At 44.8% G+C, this 22,792-nt stretch overlaps 1 protein-coding gene across 2 annotated transcripts in view; it reads left to right on the forward strand.

Moving 5' to 3' along the window:
* Positions 1–7,339: 7,339 nt before the first annotated feature.
* The window catches only part of mtnr1bb (melatonin receptor 1Bb), a 41,512-nt gene continuing 26,059 nt past the window's right edge, over positions 7,340–22,792 (forward strand). Inside the window, exons 1-2 of one of the 2 annotated variants that reach the window (XM_020045300.2) lie at positions 8,178–8,248; positions 10,193–10,254. Coding sequence is in view for 1 of the 2 variants with exons in the window: in XM_020045299.2 (XP_019900858.1) it covers positions 8,038–8,248 (211 nt within the window). In the remaining variant the exon portion in view is untranslated. Of the gene's footprint in view, positions 8,249–10,192; positions 10,255–22,792 lie in introns of both variants that reach the window. The other variant, XM_020045299.2, reaches the window with a different exon arrangement.

A 22,792-nucleotide genomic window follows, 5' to 3' on the forward strand; every position in this document is an offset into this window, starting at 1 on the left:
TAGCCCAGTCAAGACAGACAGTTACCTTTTGTTTAGACCAGTCAGGACAGCCAGTTGCCTCTTGTTTAGCCCAGTCAGGACAGCCAGTTGCCTCTTGTTTAGCCCAGTCAGGACAGCCAGTTGCCTCTGTTTAGCCCAGTCAGGACAGCCAGTTGCCTCTTGTTTAGCCCAGTCAGGACAGCCAGTTGCCTCTTATTTAGCCCAGTCAGGACAGACAGTTGCCTCTTGTTTAGCCCAGTCAGGACAGCCAGTTGCCTCTTGTTTAGCCCAGTCAGGACAGACAGTTGCCTCTTGTTTAGCCCAGTCAGGACAGCCAGTGCCTCTTGTTTAGCCCAGTCAGGACAGCCAGTTGCACTCTTGTTTTAGCCCCAGTCAGGACAGCCAGTTGCCTCTGTTTAGCCCAGTCAGGACAGCCAGTTGCCTCTTGTTTAGACCCAGTCAGGACAGCCAGTTGCCTCTTGTTTAATCCAGTCATGACAGACAGTTGCCTTTTGTTTAGCCCAGTCAGGACAGCCAGTTGCCTCTGTTTAGCCCAGTCAGGACAGACAGTTGCCTCTTGTTTAGCCCAGTCAGGACAGACAGTTGCCCTCTTGTTTAGCCCAGTCAGGACAGCCAGTTGCCTCTCTGTTTAGCCCAGTCAGGACAGCCAGTTGCCTCTTGTTTAGCCCAGTCAGGACAGCCAGTTGCCCTCTTGTTTAGCCAGTCAGGACACAGACAGTTGCCTCTTGTTTAGCCCAGTCAGGACAGCCAGTTCGCCTCTTGTTTAGCCCAGTCAGGACAGCCAGTTGCCTCTTGTTTAGCCCAGTCAGGACAGCCAGTTGCATCTTGTTTAGCCCAGTCAGGACAGCCAGTTGCCTCTTGTTAGCCCAGTCAGGACAGCCAGTTGCCTCTTGTTTAATCCAGTCATGACAGACAGTTGCCTCTTGTTTAGCCCAGTCAGGACAGACAGTTGCCTCTTGTTTAGCCCAGTCAGGACAGCCAGTTGCCTCTTGTTTAGCCCAGTCAGGACAGCCAGTTGCCTCTTGTTTAGCCCAGTCAGGACAGCCAGTTGCCTCTTGTTTAGCCCAGTCAGGACAGCCAGTTGCCTCTTGTTTAGCCCAGTCAGGACAGCCAGTTGCCTCTTGTTAATCCAGTCATGACAGACAGTTGCCTCTTTGTTTAGCCCAGTCAGGACAGACAGTTGCCTCTTGTTTAGCCCAGTCAAGACAGACAGTTACCTTTTGTTTAGACCAGTCAGGACAGCCAGTTGCCTCCTTGTTTAGCCCAGTCAGGACAGCCAGTTGCCTCTTGTTTTAGCCCAGTCAGGACAGCCAGTTGCCTCTTGTTTAGCCCAGTCAGGACAGCCAGTTGCCTCTTGTTTAGCCAGTCAGGACAGCCAGTTGCCTCTTATTTAGCCCAGTCAGGACAGACAGTTGCCTCTTGTTTAGCCCAGTCAGGACAGCCAGTTGCCTCTTGTTTAGCCCAGTCAGGACAGCCAGTTGCCTCTTGTTTAGCCCAGTCAGGACAGACAGTTGCCTCTTGTTTAGCCCAGTCAGGACAGCCAGTTGCCTCTTGTTTAGCCCAGTCAGGACAGCCAGTGGCCTCTTGTTTAGCCCAGTCAGGACAGACAGTTGCCTCTTGTTTAGCCCAGTCAGGACAGCCAGTTGCCTCTTGTTTAGCCCAGTCAGGACAGCCAGTTGCCTCTTGTTTAATCCAGTCATGACAGACAGTTGCCTTTTGTTTAGCCCAGTCAGGACAGCCAGTTGCCTCTTGTTTAGCCCAGTCAGGACAGACAGTTGCCTCTTGTTTAGCCCAGTCAGGACAGACAGTTGCCTCTTGTTTAGCCCAGTCAGGACAGCCAGTTGCCTCTTGTTTAGCCCAGTCAGGACAGCCAGTTGCCTCTTGTTTAGCCCAGTCAGGACAGACAGTTGCCTCTTGTTTAGCCCAGTCAGGACAGACAGTTGCCTCTTGTTTAGCCCAGTCAGGACAGCCAGTTGCCTCTTGTTTAGCCCAGTCAGGACAGACAGTTGCCTCTTGTTTAGCCCAGTCAGGACAGACAGTTGCCTCTTGTTTAGCCCAGTCAGGACAGCCAGTTGCCTCTTGTTTAGCCCAGTCAGGACAGCCAGTTGCCTCTTGTTTAATCCAGTCATGACAGACAGTTGCCTTTTGTTTAGCCCAGTCAGGACAGACAGTTGCCTCTTGTTTAGCCCAGTCAAGACAGACAGTTACCTTTTGTTTGTTAGCCCAGTCAGGACCAGCTAGTTGCCTCTTGTTTAGCCCAGTCAGGACAGCCAGTTGCCTCTTGTTTAATCCAGTCATGACAGACAGTTGCCTTTTGTTTAGCCCAGTCAGGACAGACAGTTGCCTCTTGTTTAGACCAGTCAGGACAGCCAGTTGCCTCTTGTTTAGCCCAGTCAGGACAGCCAGTTGCCTCCTTGTTTAGCCCAGTCAGGACAGCCAGTTGCCTCTTGTTTAGCCCAGTCAGGACAGCCAGTTGCCTCTTGTTTAGCCCAGTCAGGACAGCCAGTTGCCTCTTATTTTAGCCCAGTCAGGACAGACAGTTGCCTCTTGTTTAGCCCAGTCAGGACAGCCAGTTGCCTCTTGTTTAGCCCAGTCAGGACAGCCAGTTGCCTCTTGTTTAGCCCAGTCAGGACAGACAGTTGCCTCTTGTTTAGCCCAGTCAGGACAGCCAGTTGCCTCTTGTTTAGCCCAGTCAGGACAGCCAGTTGCCTCTTGTTTAGCCCAGTCAGGACAGACAGTTGCCTCTTGTTTAGCCCAGTCAGGACAGCCAGTTGCCTCTTGTTTAGCCCAGTCAGGACAGCCAGTTGCCTCTTGTTTAATCCAGTCATGACAGACAGTTGCCTTTTGTTTAGCCCAGTCAGGACAGCCAGTTGCCTCTTGTTTAGCCCCAGTCAGGACAGACAGTTGCCTCTTGTTTAGACCCAGTCAGGACAGCCAGTTGCCTCTTGTTTAGCCCAGTCAGGACAGCCAGTTGCCTCTTGTTTAGCCCAGTCAGGACAGCAGTTGCCTCTTGTTTAGCCCAGTCAGGACAGCCAGTTGCCTCTTGTTTAGCCCAGTCAGGACAGACAGTTGCCTCTTGTTTAGCCCAGTCAGGACAGACAGTTGCCTCTTGTTTAGCCCAGTCAGGACAGCCAGTTGCCTCTTGTTTAGCCCAGTCAGGACAGCCAGTTGCCTCTTGTTTAGCCCAGTCAGGACAGCCAGTTGCCTCTTGTTTAGCCCAGTCAGGACAGCCAGTTGCCTGTTGTTTAGCCCAGTCAGGACAGCCAGTTGCCTCTTGTTTAGCCCAGTCAGGACAGCCAGTTGCCTCTTGTTTAGCCCAGTCAGGACAGCCAGTTGCCTCTTGTTTAGCCCAGTCAGGACAGACAGTTGCCTCTTGTTTAGCCCAGTCAGGACAGCCAGTTGCCTCTTGTTTAGCCCAGTCAGGACAGCCAGTTGCCTCTTGTTTAGCCCAGTCAGGACAGCCAGTTGCCTCTTGTTTAGCCCAGTCAGGACAGCCAGTTGCCTCTTGTTTAGCCCAGTCAGGACAGCCAGTTGCCTCTTGTTTAATCCAGTCATGACAGACAGTTGCCTCTTGTTTAGCCCAGTCAGGACAGCCAGTTGCCTCTTGTTTAGCCCAGTCAGGACAGCCAGTTGCCTCTTGTTTAGCCCAGTCAGGACAGCCAGTTGCCTCTTGTTTAGCCCAGTCAGGACAGACAGTTGCCTCTTGTTTAGCCCAGTCAAGGACAGACAGTTGCCTCTTTGTTTAGCCAGTCAGGACAGCCAAGTTGCCTCTTGTTTAGCCCAGTCAGGACAGCCAGTTGCCTCTTGTTTAGCCCAGTCAGGACAGCCAGTTGCCTCTTGTTTAGCCCAGTCAGGACAGACAGTTGCCTCTTGTTTAGCCCAGTCAGGACAGCCAGTTGCCTCTTGTTTAGCCCAGTCAGGACAGACAGTTGCCTCTTGTTTAGCCCAGTCAGGACAGCCAGTTGCCTCTTGTTTAGCCCAGTCAGGACAGACAGTTGCCTCTTGTTTAGCCCAGTCAGGACAGACAGTTGCCTCTTGTTTAGCCCAGTCAGGACAGCCAGTTGCCTCTTATTTAGCCCAGTCAGGACAGCCAGTTGCCTCTTGTTTAGCCCAGTCAGGACAGCCAGTTGCCTCTTGTTTAGCCCAGTCAGGACAGACAGTTGCCTCTTGTTTAGCCCAGTCAGGACAGCCAGTTGCCTCTTGTTTAGCCCAGTCAGGACAGCCAGTTGCCTCTTGTTTAGCCCAGTCAGGACAGCCAGTTGCCTCTTGTTTAGCCCAGTCAGGACAGCCAGTTGCCTCTTGTTTAGCCCAGTCAGGACAGCCAGTTGCCTCTTGTTTAATCCAGTCATGACAGACAGTTGCCTTTTGTTTAGCCCAGTCAGGACAGCCAGTTGCCTCTTGTTTAGCCCAGTCAGGACAGACAGTTGCCTCTTGTTTAGCCCAGTCAGGACAGACAGTTGCCTCTTGTTTAGCCCAGTCAGGACAGACAGTTGCCTCTTGTTTAGCCCAGTCAAGACAGACAGTTACCTTTTGTTTAGACCAGTCAGGACAGCCAGTTGCCTCTCATTAAGCCCAGTCATGATGGCCAGCTGTTTCTCATTAAGCCCAGTCATTTTGGCCAGCTGTCTCTCATTAAGCCCAGTCATGATGGCCAGCTGTCTCTTATTAAGCCCAATCATTTTGGCCAGCTGTCTCTCATTAAGCCCAGTCATGATGGCCAGATGTCTCTTATTAAGCTCAGTCAGGACAGCCAGTTGCCTCTTGTTAAGTCCATTTGTGTCCATTTAGTCTCTGTCGGGTCCTGATCCTGTTTATATTGGATTTGTTGTGGTCTTGATCCTGTTTACATTAGACTCTGTTAAGATGTCTGATCCTCTTTACATTAGACTCTGCCCAGATTTCTGATCCTCTTTATATTAGACTCTTGTCAGGTTCATATTAGCGGTGGGGCCATTGCCACATCCTGCTCCAGAGAAAATATACTGACAGATATAGTGATTTATTTAGCACCCCTAAAATAGGCCTAGCACTGTCCCAGATATAACCTTAATGACTCCTATAAACTCCTGAACTGGATCAAACATGCCCTGGACTGAGGCATATAACCTTAATTACTCCTATAAACTCCTGAACTGAACTGGATCAAACATGCCCTGGACTGAGGCATGTAACCTTAACTGCTTTTATAAATTGCCCTTCATAAGAGCATCTGCTTTAATGCAAATGTCAAATGATGAGTGTGCATTACTGAATAATAACAAGTATTCTTTCAAATGACAGTTTTTTATATTTTTTATATCTATGATCAGTGATTCTTTAACCCTTCACAGGCTAACTGTGATGGTTGTGGCTAGACAGGACACAAGGCGCAGACCTTAAGTACATAATTTGTATATCTTTCCTCCAACAACAAAAGAAACAAAAGGAGAGACACCAAACCGAAACTGTTGCAGCACACATAAGGCAAACACAAACATTGATCCACAACACAAGGAGCCAAATGGACAACTTAAATAGGGTCCCCAATTAGAGGCAACGTGTGGCGGCTTCCTCTAATTGGGGACAATCAAAATTTTGGCTAGGTTAGGTTTAGAATAAAATTTACAGTTGGGTTTAGTGTTACTTTTAGGTTTAGGCATTTTGCGGCTTAGGGTTAGATGTTAAGTTTAGTCCCAAAAAATATGTATTATTAAAGTTAAGGTTAGGATTTATGGGTCAGGGTTTGGTCTTGGCTCCCCACAAGGATAGAAACAAACGTATGCGTATATGTGTGAGTATATATATAGGTGTGTGTGAGTATATATAGGTGTGTGTGTGTGTGTGTGTGTGTGTGGGGGGGGGGGTTGGGGCGGATATCTTTGCTTGTTTGTTCGGATGCGGAGTGAGAGCGGTAGAGAGAGACATTAGTTCGCTGGAAGAAGGATGATATAGTTTAGCTCTTTCAGACTTGTTAAGCAGGTTATTAATATTTTAACAGCATAGGATATCCCAGAGGGGACGGGGGGGGGGCATGACCCACCGGTCCAAGAAAGATATGATTTGACCCCCCCAATATATCACTGCAAATGTAATTATGTAATTTCAGCAATATAAATAATATGCATTGAAAGCGCTTGTGCTGATTATAGACACTTAATTGCGCATTTTTAAATTAAAAGAGATTGCAAGCCCCCGCTTTTTTCCTCACAGTGGTTTGTTTCCGCTGCCTCCCCAGCCCTCAGCAGTGGCACATCCTGCAGGTACAATGCATGTGGGAATCTGACAGTCTGTTGTTGGTGGCTGACTTTCTGTAAGTAGTTCAAACTAAGGATATGTTAGACATTTCTTTACTTCTACCACTCAATACAATAAAACACATTTATAACCATCACCAGTCTTCATTTTTGCTGCATTGAATTACAGGCCACTCTTTATGTTAGCTAGCAGTTAGCTGACATTTGCTAGCTAGCTAGAGTAACATCAACCAGTGTTTGCAGCTGTTTGAATCAATGAGAGAAGCTAGCAATGCCATGTCGATTTGCATAGCTGTCAAGGTGAGTGTGTCTACCATCTGAAAGGCACTCAGTGCACATAGCTAACGTGAGATTAATTGAGTCAATCGCATCATAGCAATTCTGATTTATATTGGCAGGTTCCACACACAATAGCTGAATTTGCAGAGGTAGCAAGTAAACTGGTGTAGGAAACTAAAGCAAACATTGACTAGCAAGGTAGCTAGCACCTATTCCATTTATGTGGCGTTGTCAAAGATCGTATTTTTGCTATCGGCAGTTTATTCCAAGATCACCATGCAGCTGTTGGGGCCACTCTTCCGTTTACTATCAATCAATCGTCCAGTAGTAGTGATTATGGTTCCTCAATATACATTTAACACATACAACATCGGCTATATGTTATTGCACTACTTTTGCTGCCCCCCTCTGGAATTGCTCTTGAGAAAATGTAATGTAATTGTCCCCTCCAAAGGAGAGATTTTTGCTTCTGATTAACAGGCTGACAATGAACGATGGAGGCAGACAGGGAGGAGAGAGAGAGTGGAGAGAGAGACAGCAGAGAGAGAGACAGGAGAGAGAGAGAGACAGGAGAGAGAGAGAGATAACAGAGAGAGAGACAGGAGAGAGAGAGACAGGAGAGAGAGAGACAGGAGAGAGAGAGAGACAGCAGAGAGAGAGACAGAGAGAGAGAGAGAAGAGAGGTAGAGACAGGAAAGAGAGAGACAGCAGAGAGATAGAGACAGGAGAGAGAGAGACAACAGAGAGAGAGAGAAGAGAGGTAGAGACAGCGGAGAGGGAGAGAGAAGAGGAGAGAGAGCAGGAAAAGAGTAAGAGAAGGAATGGAGAGACGAGAGGAAGAGAAACAGAAAGAGAGTGGAGAGGGAGAGAGAAAATGAGGCCAGCCGTCTCTTCTTTTATCACTCAGCATCTCGCCACGAACAGAAAAAAAGGGAAATGAAAACAGGGGGAAAAACGATGAAAAACGGGCTGAACAAACATCAAAGAGATATTTTCCAGGCTACTACAGATGTTTTTGTCTTTGGACACCCATGTTGGATAGCTTTTTGAACAGGGAGCGTGGGTGCATTACACCAGTCACTCTTAAGCGCTGTCCCTCCCGTGGTTTCAGGAGTGTTACCGATGGCGCGTTAGGAGCCAGAGCTCCGTGAGGGGCGGGATCTACAACGACGCTCGGAGCCCAGCACAGGAGGAGCCCAGCACAGGAGGAGCCCAGCACAGCCTTGGACAGATCACATAATCAATGTGGAACAGTCTCGCATCAGTCCTCTCTTTGATAGGATTCTCATACAGATGTTCAAAGGCTTGCTGCTATCCCACATTGACCGAGGAGGTGCTGCTAGAATGTTCCCCCTGCCAGCCAGCAAAACAATAAAAATGACATGAAAAAAGAAGTAAAGGAATTCATGAAGTTCGCCCGCTCTCAGTGCAGAGTTCACACGCTGTCAGGGAGAAATACTGGCTCTTCCCGGGAGCTTGTGGTTTGTTAAACAGCAGCAGATGCTTGTCTGTTTTCAGCTTGGAGATGCCTGAGATGTTTTTCCACCTCCGGAACCAGTCGGCCCACGAGGCGGTGGACGGGCTTGCACTGTCTGTGGGAGGAACAGATTCTGGGCGCCCCACATGGGTCATCGTGGTTCTAGCTGGCGTGCTCATCTTCACAACTGTAGTGGACGTGTTTGGGAACCTGCTCGTGATAATCTCGGTGTTCAGGAACCGGAAACTGAGGAACTCTGGTAATTCCCTCAGACCCATAACCTTAATCTTTAAACTGGAATGTCTTTTATCCCAGATTAGATGATTATCATACATTTGATGCTGGGTTGAAATGCACATGTGTATTCCCAGATGCTTGCCAGGGACCAGAGTCAAATGCTGTGCTTTGGGTCTCAGTGTTGGTTGTGTGGTTAAAATTCCCAAGTTAGGGAACACTTCCATGGATGACCAGGGCTCTCCTGTCCAATTAGTCTGGTGATAGGAGGATCACCTTGTCAGCTTTCATTATGTTCTGTCAGGAATAGAATGCTAGCTGGTTGTAGCTGTGTAGCTATATGTTTTGTATGTGTGGGCTACGGTGTGCGTGTGTGTGTGTGCGTGTGTGTGTGTGTGTGTGTGTGTGTGTGCGTGCCTGTGTGGGCAAGTGTGTGTTTCTGCCTTTACATAATGGGCCAAAAAAGTTAAAACTGCAGTAAAATCAGAAGGTGACTAATGGGAACAGATTTGTGGCCCTGTTTTGGAAACAGCTATTTTGTGTGTTATGTGTCTGGTTTAGGGCAAAACCTACAACTGGGGCTAGGTAATTGGGACTTGGAATTAGTGCCATTTCCAGGTTGGTTAAATGTTAGACAGTAGGGCTAGGTTAGGTTTAGACATTAATGTTAGTTTATTGAGGTAAAGCTTAGGGTTAGAGTAAGGTTTAGAATTACGGGGGTCAGTAGAATATTTCAAATGCAATCCATGTTGGTGTTCCCATTTAGATAGGTAATTAAACATGTCAGTGTGTGGGAAGGTTGGGTTGTAATTAAATGGATTACTTGTGAAAGGGATTATGGAATCTGATTAAAGAACTACGGATTCATGTTGTTTTAAAAAATATATATATTTATCATTTAATATAATTTTATTCAATATCCAGACACTGCTGTCATTTAGCACACCACCAAGGCTTTCCAAACGCACACACACGATATTGTCAAGCTCATTTTCAAGTGAGAGGATTGCTTATTTTCTATTCAAACTAGAATATTTAAGACATCCAAAACATTTGCAGCGTGCCCACTGGTTAATCCAACAGCTGTCTGGACGACTGGTTAATTTGACAGTCATCTGGACCACTGGTTAATCCTACAGTCATCTGGACCACTGAATTCCTGATGGCTGATTTGTAACATTGCGATTTCACTCCTTTCTCTCCTTTGTGTTTTAGGACACCCAGCAAAATATTATTATTATTAATATTAGTCCTTTGGAATTATTAAAATAATTAGAGTAATTGTATAAACTGTGATTATTCAACATTTTTGAATATGCTCATATTACACATAATAAAATCTACTTAATGAAAAACTGTGTATTATGTTAACTACATATTATTCTCTAAGGGAAAGAGAAAGTCAAACACAACATGCACATGCATTTTTTATTTCATAATGTTTTTATATTTATTTAAGGTTTGATGTAATTAAAATTTCTTCATGCTTTAATTGTTAAGATGGGCATACTTCCTCTGAGCAGAACACACCCATTGTAAATGGTCCCTCTGCTCCAGTTCATCTAGTTCTCTCTACTGGTTTTCAACCGGATGTTGTTATGGACTCATTGCTGGCCACTTCAGGCAAGCAGAAGTCCTGTGTTTTGCTTTGAACCTTTCCAACTGTGCTTTCTGACGTGTGTTTGGGGTCATTGTCCTCCTGGAAGCCCCATGATCTTCGATAAAGACACAGCTTCCTGACACTGGGTTTGACACTGCACACCAAAATGTCTTGGTATTCTTCTAATTTCGAGATGCCATGCTCACATTCAAGGCAAGCCGTGCCAGAGGACGTGAATCAAAAATCACTTATCTTCCTTCATGTTTGACAGTGAGAAAGGTGTTCTTTCCTTTGAAGGCTTGATTCTGTTTTCTTCAAACGTAGAGTGTGCTTTGCCAAAAAGCTCTATTTGATCTCTTCTTTCCACAGGAGAGCTGTGATTTTCATATTGCAGGCACCTGCAACTCGCCATAAGGGACTTTGATTCCAAGGTAAAGGATAATCACCTGATGGAAATCTAATTATTTATAAATGCTGTTCAAAAGAGTTTTAGTAAGTTATTCAGATTTTTGGTTTTGTTAAACTGCAAACCAAAGAAATTCATGAGTGCCTCCCAATGCCATTTTAAACTTTTTCAATAAGAAATAGTGCTTTACTTGATTGGTGGGTGAAAGGGTGTCCTTGCCTTTGGCTGTGACTGCCTGCGTACAGGTCGAGTACGCACACCGATCAAATAGCAGCTCAGACAATTGGTTTTTAAAGGAGTATGGAGTGAAGACTGTCAAGATTTAGATTTTTTTCTGTTAATTCCAGTCGTTGGCTACAGAAAAGTAAAAATAATGACATCCAAAGCAGATAATGGCTTTAGGGACGACCAGCATACGCTATCTGTAGGAGTGCAGAAACTGGAATTAGGCGGAGAGGTTTTTGAGGTTCTTGAGGGACTTTCTTGTGTGGCCAGTTAACTAGGGCGTAAAGATCATAATGATGAGTGTTTTTTTTGTCATTGTGGTGGGGGGGAACTTAAGGTGACCATATGTGGCAAGTCTGTATATTTCACAGCAAAAATCTAGGACTAATAGAATGGTCAGCAAAATGGGAAACCAATTCTGCATTTGATTTTAGACTGGTCTAACCAATTACCAATATACTTAGGAATTCTAGTTTGTGGGTTAGGCAGATAGAGGCAATTCCAAGTTGAAAAGCAAACATTTAGTTTCACTGGATTTGAGGATTAGTTGGAAATCATGCAAGGCAGGTTATATGCTGTTTGATGGGGGTCAGTATGAAGGTGAATAAAGGAATCACTGGTGGCCAGGTCAATCATTTTGATGTATACTGAGGACAAGGTCTGCCAGGGAATCGAACCCTGAGGAAAGCCTCAGTCTGGTTGGGTTAGATGGATGGTTTAGTGAAATGCCTCAGTCTGGTTGGGTTAGGTTGATCGTTTAGTCAAAGGCCTCAGTCTGGTTGGGTTAGGGTTAGGTTGATGGTTTAGTGAAAGGCCTCAGTCTGGTTGGGTTAGGGTTAGGTTGATGATTTAGTGAAAGGCCCCAGTCTGGTTGGGTTAGGGTTAGGGTTAGGTTTATGGTTTAGTGAAAGGCTTCAGTCTGGTTGGGTTAGGGTTAGGTTGATGATTTAGTGATAGGCCCCAGTCTGGTTGGGTTAGGGTTAGGTTTATGGTTTAGTGAAAGGCTTCAGTCTGGTTGGGTTAGGTTGATGGTTTAGTGAAAGGTCTCAGTCTGGTTGGGTTAGGGTTAGGTTGATGGTTTAGTGAAAGGCCTCAGTCTGGTTGGGTTAGGGTTAGGTTGATGGTTTAGTGAAAGGCCTCAGTCTGGTTGGGTTAGGGTTAGGTTGATTAAAACAGCGGCACTGTAGAGCTTGTTATCTACCACAGTTACAATGTCATTTAGGACCTTTAATGGAGCTGAGGTACACAGGACCAACTCTGACAGCACAGCAGAGAGAGCCTGGCTGGGAGTCTGTTGTTATCTGCTTGGTGGGTTATTTGTTTGTTTACCTATCACTTAAATTCCATCCCCAGAGATTGAAAAGCTTGCGGCTGTCATTCCCCTCTTCAAATGTGGTGACAAATTGGACCCCTAACTGCTATAGGTGAATTTCCTTCGTGCCCTGCCTCTTTCAAATGTTTACTTGTGGCAGAGAGCTTAAAAAAGAACAGGTGCAGATGAAAGTCTGTGTGTTTGCGTGTGTGTGCGTGTGCGCATGTGTGTGTGTGTGTGTGTGTGTGTGTGTGTGTGCGCGCGTGTGTGTGCCAGTATGTAGGCTTAGGAGGGAGGAAGGATATCGTTTTTCTGTTGTTATAAAAAAGGCTCAGTAAATGACTAATTACAGACAGATTCTTGAAGGACTAACGTGAGAGAAGGCAGGAGGGGTCGACACCTCAAACCTTGTGTTAGGACTAATCTTAGTGGTAATCAGTTTTTTTTAGCTATCCTCAGATAAGCATTTATTTGCTTTCCAGTCGTATTTCTACCAATGTTAAACATTTTCTAACAGCAAATAACATGCATGCATGCTCTACATAGATCTCCATGGATTCATGTTTGCAAATGAACACCTCTTCGTCATCTTATTTAGAAGTGGCTTAGCTTATGACTAGTGCTGGCTCTAGCCTTTTGGGGGCCCAAAGCAACATTTGATTTGATGGTTGGGGCTCACTAGCGGTCAGGGGCCCCCTAGCTGTAGGGGGCCCTTAACAACAACGTATGTCACTTATGCTTAGAACCGACCCTGCTTAGGTATTGCGCAACGAGTTGCGGCTCGGTGTTATATAAAGACATACAACTATTTTTTTATCACTGATGGCCAGCAATGTATTTGGGAAGGGACTGGGTGTGTCGGCCTCTGGCCCGGACTCACTCTTCAAATCAGCTAGGTCAGTAAGGTCAGACAGGTCAGTAAGGTCAGACAGGTCAGACAGGAAACCCCTGCTGAGGTGTGATTCAGGGCCTGACAACATGAACAAACACCCAGCAGGTCTCTGGATCAAAATGCAGGTGCAGACTTTTAAAAATAGAAGTCACAAAGGGGAGAGGGCAGTGACACCTCGGTGTAGTGATTCTGACTTGGTAGAAAACATTTGCGCCTGTTTTATCCCAAATCCATTAGGAGAGTATGGAGAGACTGGTGGACAGCTGGTTAGGGTTAGGGGTCTGATTGGAGAGACTGGTGGACAGCTGGTTAGGGTTAGGCGTCTGATTGGAGAGACTGGTGGACAGCTGGTTAGGGTTAGGGGTCTGATTGGAGAGACTGGTGGACAGCTGGTTATGGTTAGGGGTCTGATTGGTGGCAGTGAACTGAATTGATATCCAACAGTTATACTTTGTATTCTCAAAGCAATTTCAGTTCCACCTAAACAGTAGCGGAAATGTTTTTGAAGGAGGGCAGCGATTGTATTCTGAATCGGCCCCTACAGGAAGTGAGTGGTTACCATGGCATTTCAATGGTTTTGTTTTTGATTGATTTCTTTCCCACATCTATCTATGGTTGAAAGGATAACTAACAGGTCTGAAACCTTTTGACAGCACAATTAAACAGCAACTGCCTTATTCTTTTAGAAGTGACAGATTGTAATCAGATTGTTGCTCATGTAATACAAAGAAATATATTTCTGAATGTTTTATTTTCCATGTAAATATATTCTGTGTGTGTGTGTGTGTGTGTGATTTTTTTTATCATAGTCCTGGAGGGGCTACCAACTGAGGAAGAGGACTAAGAGAAAGATGAATTCAAATAATTAAAGAGTGGTAGAAATAAATGAGAGAGGAGGCATAGGGGCCTCCCACTCCTCTGTCTATTCTGGTTAGAGACAGTTTGCGCTGTTCTGTGGGGGGGGGGGGGGGGGGTAGACATTTTCAAACCCACAATAATTGATGCTGAGGATACTGAGCTAGTCAAAAGAAGGCCAGTTTTATTGCTTCTTTAATCAACGGTTTTCAGCAGTTTTAACAATTCCAAAAGGTTTTTCCAATGATAAATTAGTCTTTTTAAATGATTAACTTGTATTGTAGTATGTATACACCATACTAATACTGTGTTTGACCCCCTTTCGCCTTCAGAACAACCTTAATTCTACGTGGCATTGATTCAACAAGGTGCTGAAAGCATTCTTTAGAAATGTTGGCCCATATTGATAGGATAGCATCTTGCAGTTGATGGAGATTTGTGGGATGTCTGAATGTCTCAACAGAAATCGAGACTCATCAGACCAGGCAACATTCTTCCAGTCTTCAACTGTCCAATTTTGGTGAGCTTGTGCAAATTGTAGCCTCTTTTTCCTATTTGTAGTGGAGATGAGTGGTACCCGGTGGGGTCTTCTGCAGTTGTAGCCCATCCGCCTCACGGTTGTGCGTGTTGTGGCTTCACAAATGCTTTGCTGCATACCTTGGTTGTAACAAGCGGTTATTTCAGTCAAAGTTGCTCTTCTATCAGCTTGAATCAGTTGGCCCATTCTCCTCTGACCTCTAGCATCAACAAGGCATTTTCGCCAACAGGACTGCCGCATACTGGATGTTTTTCCCTTTTCACACCATTCTTTGTAAATCCTAGAAATGGTTGTGCGTGAAAATCCCAGTAACTGAGCAGATTGTGAAATACTCAGACCGGCCCGTCTGGCACCAACAACCATGCCACGCTCAAAATTGCTTAAATCACCTTTCTTTCCCATTCTGACATTCAGTTTGGAGTTCAGGATATTGTCTTGACCAGGACCACACCCTAAATGTATTGAAGCAACTGCCATGTGATTGGTTGATTAGATAATTGCATTAATGAGAAATTGAACAGGTGTTTCTAATAATCCTTTAGGTGAGTGTATACCATGCCATTGGAACACAGGAGTTATGGTTGCTGATAATGGGCCTCTGTACACCTGTGTAGATATTCCATTAAAAATCAACTGTTGCCAGCGATCCTCCTCTGAAACAGCCACTGTGTGTTCCTCTTAATAAAACACCATCCTGGTCCCTGAAATCTTGTCCTGTTCTCTGTGCTTCTCCTCGTTACAGACATTTGTTCTGTCCGTATAAAATGAAGCATATACAGTTTGTTTTGATTGAAAATGAACATAATGTGCTTGCCCAAGGCAACAGGCAAAACTAATTTGCTGGTATGTTTAATTCCCAAAAAACATTTATGTTTTGGCAATCCTTTTTTTAATAGACTAGCTGAAAAAATAAGTGAAATTCCACATTTACATTATGGAAAATGATAATTTAATTGTGAAGAAGCAGCAGTGCAATTTCAAATTCCGTATGTAGCCTACAGCGAAAATCTATCTGTCAATCATAACTGTGAGGAGGTGTTACTTATAATGAGTATTCAGAATGAAACCCAGACCCAAATGAAAACAGGATGAAAATAATGTGATTTCATTGGAAAAGACAGCAATTTCACAGAAACATCGATGTGGGTCAATTGGATTTGCCACTTAAGGCCAAATGTCTGTGAGGAATGTCCTTTATCTGGGTACATAGTCTCATACTTTGTATACTTTTGTGTCCTTTATTGTTGACTAACATGTTGTGTGCTGAGTCATGATTCGTCAGTGTAATAGATTTGTGTATGTGTGATATTTACCTAAAGGAACTGTCTTTGTTCAACACTTTGATGACTAGAACATCTGTCAATCTCGGTTGGACCATATGTCATCTCTCTTTAGCTTCTATTACCATTTTCTCCGGCCTGGAACAGTATAATCATGTATCTAGTTCCTATTTTCCTCATGCTACATTTCCCATTTTCCTCATGCCATATTATAATTAGAAGGGTGTGTCTAAACTGCCTGGGAAGTATCTGATACACAAATGGCGTATCATTGCATGGAACAAACACTCAACTACTACTGTCTGTTGGGACTAATACAACCATAGTCAGCCGCTAGATGTCAGTGAGATTACTTTTAGATCTACAGTGGGGAGAACAAATATTTGATACACTGCCGATTTTGCAGGTTTTCCTACTTACAAAGCATGTAGAGGTCCGTAATGTTTATCATAGGTACACTTCAACTGTGAGAGACTGAACAAAAATGCAGAAAATCACATAGTATGATTTTTAAATAATTAATTTGTATTTTATTGCATGAAATAAGTATTTGATCACCTACCAGCCAGTACGAATTCCGGTTCTCACAGACATGTTAGTTTTTCTTTAGGAAGCCCTCCTTTTCTCCACTCATTACCTGTATTAACTGCACCTGTTCGAACTCGTTACCTGTATAAAGGACACCTGTCCACACAGTCAATCAAACAGACTCCAACCTCTCCACAATGGCCAAGACCAGAGAGCTGTGTAAGGACATCAGGGATAAAATTGTAGACCTGCACAAGGCTGGAATGGGCTACAGGACAATAGGAAAGCATCTTGGTGAGAAGGCAACAACTGTTGGCGCAATTATTAGAAACACACCACGCCGTCATGGATTAAAATCCTGCAGCGCACACAAGGTCCCCCTGCTCAAGCCAGCGCATGTCCAGGCCCGTCTGAAGTTTGCCAATGACCATCTGGATGATCCAGAGGAGGAATGGGAGAAGGTCATGTGGTCTGATGAGATACAAATTTAGCTTTTTGGTCTAAACTCCACTCGCCGTGTTTGGAAGAAGAAGAAGGATTAGTACAACACCAAGAAGACCATCCCAACTGTGAAGCATGGAGGTGGAAACATCATTCTTTGGGGATACTTTTCTGCAAAGGGGACAGGACGACTGCACCGTATTGAGAGGATGGATGGGGCCATGTATCGCGAGATCTTGGCCCACAACCTCCTTCCCTCAGTAAGAGCATTGAAGATGGGTCGTGGCTGGGTCTTCCAGCATGACAACGACCCGAAACACACAGCCAGGGCAACTAAGGAGTGGCTCCGTAAGAAGCATCTCAAGGTCCTGGAGTGGCCTAGCCAGTGTTCAGACCTGAACCCAATAGAAAATCTTTGGAGGGAGCTGAAAGTCCGTTTTGCCCAGTGACATCCCCAAAACCTGAAGGATCTGGAGAAGGTCTGTATGGAGGAGTGGGCCAAAATCCCTGCTGCAGTGTGTGAAAACCTGGTCAAGAACTACAGGAAACATATGATCTCTGTAATTGCAAACAAAGGTTTCTGTACCAAATATTAAGTTCTGCTTTTCTGATGTATCAAATACTTATGTCATGCAATAAAATGCTAATGAATTACTTAAAAATCATACAATGTGATTTTCTGGATTTTTGTTTTAGATTCTGTCACTCACAGTTGAAGAGTAACTATGATATAAATGACAGACTTCTACATGCTTTGTAAGTAGGAAAACCTGCAAAATCAGCAGTGTATCAAATACTTTCTCCCCACTGTATATCCTGCACTTTAATTCTTCAACGTTCCACGTCGGTGGGCTAGCTACACAACAATGTGCCCAATTTTGCTAGAGTTGTTGAGTGCAGCTGTTAAGTGAAACGTCAAATAGTTTATCAAATAAACTGGTACTTTATGTGCTATGTGTCAAAACTGGAACCCACATAGTTAACTTTAAGATTTGTCTTTCTAATTTTAATATGTGACAAGCAAAATGGGATATCTTATGGCAGGAAAATGGGAAATTTCAGATGTAGGATAAAAGGAAACACAACCCTATTTCCTAAAAAGTTGGGACGCTGCGTAAAATGTGAAAACATTTTTAAAGTGAAATGTTTTCCCATTCTTGCTTAATATAGGATTTCAGCTGCTCAACATTTTGGGCCTATGTAGATAACCAGAAGTGGTTTGTGCTGGAGGTCTGTGATGGCAGGAAGTTGGGCACCAGTGATGTGCTGGAGGTCTGTGATGGCAGGAAGTTGGGCACCAGTGGTGTGCTGGAGGTCTGTGATGGCAGGAAGTTGGGCACCAGTGATGTGCTGGAGGTCTGTGATGGCAGGAAGTTGGGCACCAGTGATGTGCTGGAGGTCTGTGATGGCAGGAAGTTGGGCACCAGTGATGTGCTGGAGGTCTGTGATGGCAGGAAGTTGGGCACCAGTGATGTGCTGGAGGTCTGTGATGGCAGGAAGTTGGGCACCAGTGATGTGCTGGGCAGATTTCACCACCCGTTGCAGGGCCTTCCGGTTGGCTACAGAGCTGCTGCTAAACCACACTGTGGCGCCGTTTGTCAGAATGCTCTCACTTGGGCAGTGGTAAAAGTTCACAAGGATCTTGGATGACAGGCTGGCCTTCTTCAGCCTCCTCAAAAAGTACACGCGCTGCTGCACCTTTTTGACCAGGGCTGATGTCTTCAGGGTACAGGAGAGGTCCTCAGAGATGTGGGCACCCAGGAATGTGAAGCTGGACACACGCTCCACCTCAGTCCCCTCAATGAGGACTGGGGCATGGCTGCAGCTTTTAGACTTCCTGTAATCCACAAAGAGTTCCTTGGTTTCCTAAGCATTGAGGGCCAGGTTGTTGTCAGTGCACCACGCCGCCAGACCTCTTCCCTGCAGGCTGACGTGTCGTCAGTAATCAGGCCTACCACCATGGTGTCGCCTGTGTATTTGACGATGGTGTTGGAACTGTGTACAGTTTTTCCTCATGAAACATTATGATCCTGGGGGTGAGTGCGACAGGTCAAAAGTCATTCAGGCTGGACGCGGTCGACTGCTTCAGCACTGCTACAATGGTTGTGGTCTTTAAGCACGTTGGGACAACCGCCCGGGCCAGTGACTGGTTGAAAATGTCAGTGAAGACCTCGTCCAGCTGTGCTCTGAGCACACGCCCGGGGACGCCATCAGGACCAGCAGCCTTGCGTGCATTCACCCTGCTCAGTGCAGACCACACTTCTATGGTGGATAGTCTGAGGGGTGGGGGGAGTTGGGAGTTCAGCTTTAATGGTTGTCTCTTTTTTTTTCCTGTTGAAGCGTCCGTTGAACCTGTTTAACTGGTCGGTGAAGGAGATATCGCAGTTAGGGTTCTTTGGCCGGTAGTCAGTGATGGCTTGGATGTCCTCCCACATATGTTGAGGATCTGAGTTGTTGTTGAAGTGCTCCTCAATCCTCAGTTTGTGGTCATTTTTAACCACCTTGATGCCCCTTTTCAGGTTGGTCCTGGATGAGCTGTAGGCCTCCACATCACCGGATCTGAACGTAACGCCACGGGCCTTTGACAGTTGTCAGACCTCTCTGTTCATCCAAGGCTTCTGGTTGGGGAAGATCTTAATTAGGTTATGGGTGGTGACATTGTTGCTGGAGATTTTGATGTAATCCAGAACGGAGGAAGCATATGTTTCAAAGTCTGTATGGGATTCAAGGGTGGCTTGAGTGGCGAACAGACTCCAGTCTGTGTGTTGAAACTGCTGCTGTAGAAGTGAGTCTGACCCTTCTGGCCACACTTTGACTGTCCTCACGGAGGGTTTCACCTGTTTAATGAAGGGTTAATACTTGGGTAGTAGGAATTGTGAAAGATGGTCAGATTGGGGAATGGCTTTGTAAGCCTCCGGAATGTTTGTGTACACATGGTCTAGTGTATCGTCTCCTCTGGCGGGGCGACAAAACCATTTTTTTAATTTGAATGATTGAAGTCCCCTGCAATCACCAAAACACCATCTGGGTGTTCTGTCTGCTGTTTGCTAATGGCAGCCTGCAGTTATTTCATTGCTAGTTTAGCATTAGCATCCAGGGGTATGTTGACTGCTTATTTCCCAATAAGCAGTCTACATACCTCTATATTACTTTGTTTCCTAATCTCTTGTCTTTCTATATAAGGGTGAAGGTGTCTGTACTCAGGTAGAGATCTGTGCCTAGCAACACTTCGCGCCATGCTGCAAGAACTCTTTTCTGTACTTAAGAAGGTATCCTGTTCGAGAATTCCTCATCCCATGACTTCACTGAAATGATGAGCAATTTATGTATACTTTACATCATAAATAAGCTCTGGTCATTGTCTTTCGGTTATAAACATTTATCTCTATTAGTATTATTCCAAGCATGAAAATAAAACATCCAACACTTGTCAAATGTCACATTTAGAAATAAAACTGTGGCATGAGTTTACAGGATGAGTAACACTCAGAATATTTCATTATTTATTAATGTTTTAACTAATTAATTACTTTTCGTTTTATTACACCAGGCTTGGGGAATTTGGTTATCATGTTATGGGGAGAAACCCATCCAAAGTTATTTAACTTTACTTTTTACAAAAAAGCAAAGTTAGCGTTTGAAAAGATTTTCTATATTTCTCCAGAAATGAGCCCAATAACATGTTGCTTCAGGTGGATACTTTCCGAGGATGTGAAATGTCCGACATGCAATGTGTAAAATGTTACCACTTGATCACAGGAAACTGAAACAAGGATTGCTGTCAAGCTTTGTCCACAGACTGCTTACTGGTAAAAACAATATGTATATGAAACCTGTTATTTGGGTGAACCTTCCCTTTAAGCTTCACAACATAATTAAAACACAGAATATCATTATAAAACGTCAACTGTGAGACAGAAAAAGAACATCATGCTTCCCACGCGTTGGACGATGTCTTGACACTAATCCCCCACTGTCATCAAACTGACATTACAACTGCTTCTCTGAATAGGTGTTTGTTGCTGCCTGGAGTGTGTGTGTGTGTGTGTGTGTGTGTGTGTGTCAGACATTAATCTGACTCATGTGCTGGTGATGAGATAGCCTGTGACTTCTACATCAGTGTCAGCCTCGGCCTGAGAGGGAGTGTACTGGTTAAGACATTGTTTTCTGCCATGTGAGACCTGGGTACAGACCCGGGCTGTGGACCATTAAATGAATCCCTCTTCTACTACAACAGACAAGACAAGGAATGAAACACACTTTGACCCAGTGGGCCTCATCTCATCTGACACACAAATTAAAACACAGATCTGTGCTTAGGGCTCGAAGGAGAAGGGAGATGAGGAGAGGGGAGAGGAGGAGTGAGGAGGTGAAGTGAGGAGAATGGGAATGGCTAGATGTTTCTATCTGGTAGAGATTCATGGATGGGGATGGCTAGATAAGGGCAATGATGGTGGTGTCTTCTCTTTTTCTCTGTGGTCCACACTCTCAATCCAAATGACTTTATTGGCATGGGAAGCAGTTGTTTAAATGGGCAAAGCAAGAGAAAAAGTATAAATAATATAACCTTTGTACACAGAGGTTTCATAAACATATATATTATAAGTCAAATATCAAAAACCTTTCTTAATTAAATCGTCATTTCATTAGCAATGTCTTTGCAGGACTTTTACTGGGTTCTTGTGCACATAGCCTGTATTATTTTGGGAGTCAGATTTGCTTGTGGTGGCCTTTCAGGGCCATGCTTAATAACTCTGTACATAGTCGAGGCCTTTCTTAATTTTGGGTTGGTGAAATTGGTTTTTTGCTCTTTCTCTTGCTCTCTCGCTCTCTCACTAACTAGTGTGTGAGCCAGCAGAACCACATCAGCGTGATAATCTTTGCCTGGGAGGATAGACTTGGGTACAAATGAGGGAGGATTTTAAGAGGCTTATTGAGAAAGGATGAGAGGGGAATAAGAAACCAAAGCTGCTAAAGACTATTAACTAGTGTAACACCTGAATACAAATGCAAGCATATGCACACATAGAACCCAAGACTTACACACATGTATACACACATACAGGAACACACTTTTTTAAAACAAAACACACACACGCGCACACAAACTTCACACAAACACAAAGATACACAACCCACACAGGATTTGTTTATTCTGTTTATCTAATCCCCTTCTTTGCTCTTCTTCTCCCCATTAGACATCCTCTGTGATAATATAGACACGATTATACAACTGAGAACCAGCGGAGGGGGGTGTAGGGATAGAAGAATGGAGCGGTGGATCAAGGTAGAGTGATAGAGGGATGGAGGGTAGAGCGATGTAGGGACGGAGTGTAGAGCGATGTAGGGATGGAGTGTAGAGGGATGTAGGGATGGAGTGTAGAGCGATGTAGGGATGGAGTGTAGAGCGATGTAGGGATGGAGTGTAGAGCGATGTAGGGACGAAGTGTAGAGCGATATAGGGATGGAGTGTAGAGCGATGTGGGGATGGAGTGTAGAGCGATGTAGGGATGGAGTGTAGAGCGATGTAGGGTAGAGTGACGGAGTGTAGAGCGATGTAGGGATGGAGTGTAGAGCGATGTAGGGATGGAGTGTAGAGCGATGTAGGGATGGAGTGTAGAGTGATGTAGGTAGAGTGATGGAGGGTAGAGCGATGTAGGGACGGAGGGTAGAGCGATATAGGGATGGAGTGTAGAGCGATGTAGGGACGGAGGGTAGAGCGATGTAGGGACGGAGGGTAGAGCGATATAGGGATGGAGTGTAGAGCGATGTAGGGACGGAGGGTAGAGCGATGTAGGGACGGAGGGTAGAGCGATGTAAAGCGAGGTAGAGTAAGGGAGGTGAGAGAGTAAGACAGATTAAATCTCTAATCTAATAAATAAAAGTTCTGACTGGATGGAAGGTCGTGTAGAAACCTAGGTCATAATTGGCCAATCCCTGCTAAACTTCCAGAATAAACTGTTTCCCAGCCTCAGCAATCAGTGGAATTACAGGAAAACATTTGAAATTATAATGTTGTGCACGGTGTGTCCAGCGTTTCCCATGTGTTTGGAACATTTCACATATGATTAAATGTTTTAACATTTAAAACATGCATGAAAAGAATAAGAAATGTTGTCTTTCAAACTGTGCTTTTGTCAAAGAATCCATTATTAATTACAGCAGTAATTACAGCCCTGCAGACCTTTGGCATTCTACAGTAGTTGTCAATTTGTTGAGAAGATCTGAGGCCCATTACAAGCAACCACCAGTCCTGTGTTCCAATGGCACATTGTGGTTGCTAATCCAAGTTAATCATTTTTAAGGCTGATTGATCATTTGAATACTATTTTGCAATTATGTTAGCACACCTGAAAACTCTTGTGCTGATTAAAGAAGCGATAAATCTGTCCTTTAGACTAGTTGAATATCTGGTACATCAGCAATTCCAGGTTCGATTACAGGCTCAAAATGGCCTGAAACAAACAACTTCTTTAGTGAAACTTTTCAGTC

The sequence above is a fragment of the Esox lucius genome, chromosome 7, assembly GCF_011004845.1.
Source record: "Esox lucius isolate fEsoLuc1 chromosome 7, fEsoLuc1.pri, whole genome shotgun sequence".
NCBI lineage: Eukaryota > Metazoa > Chordata > Actinopteri > Esociformes > Esocidae > Esox > Esox lucius.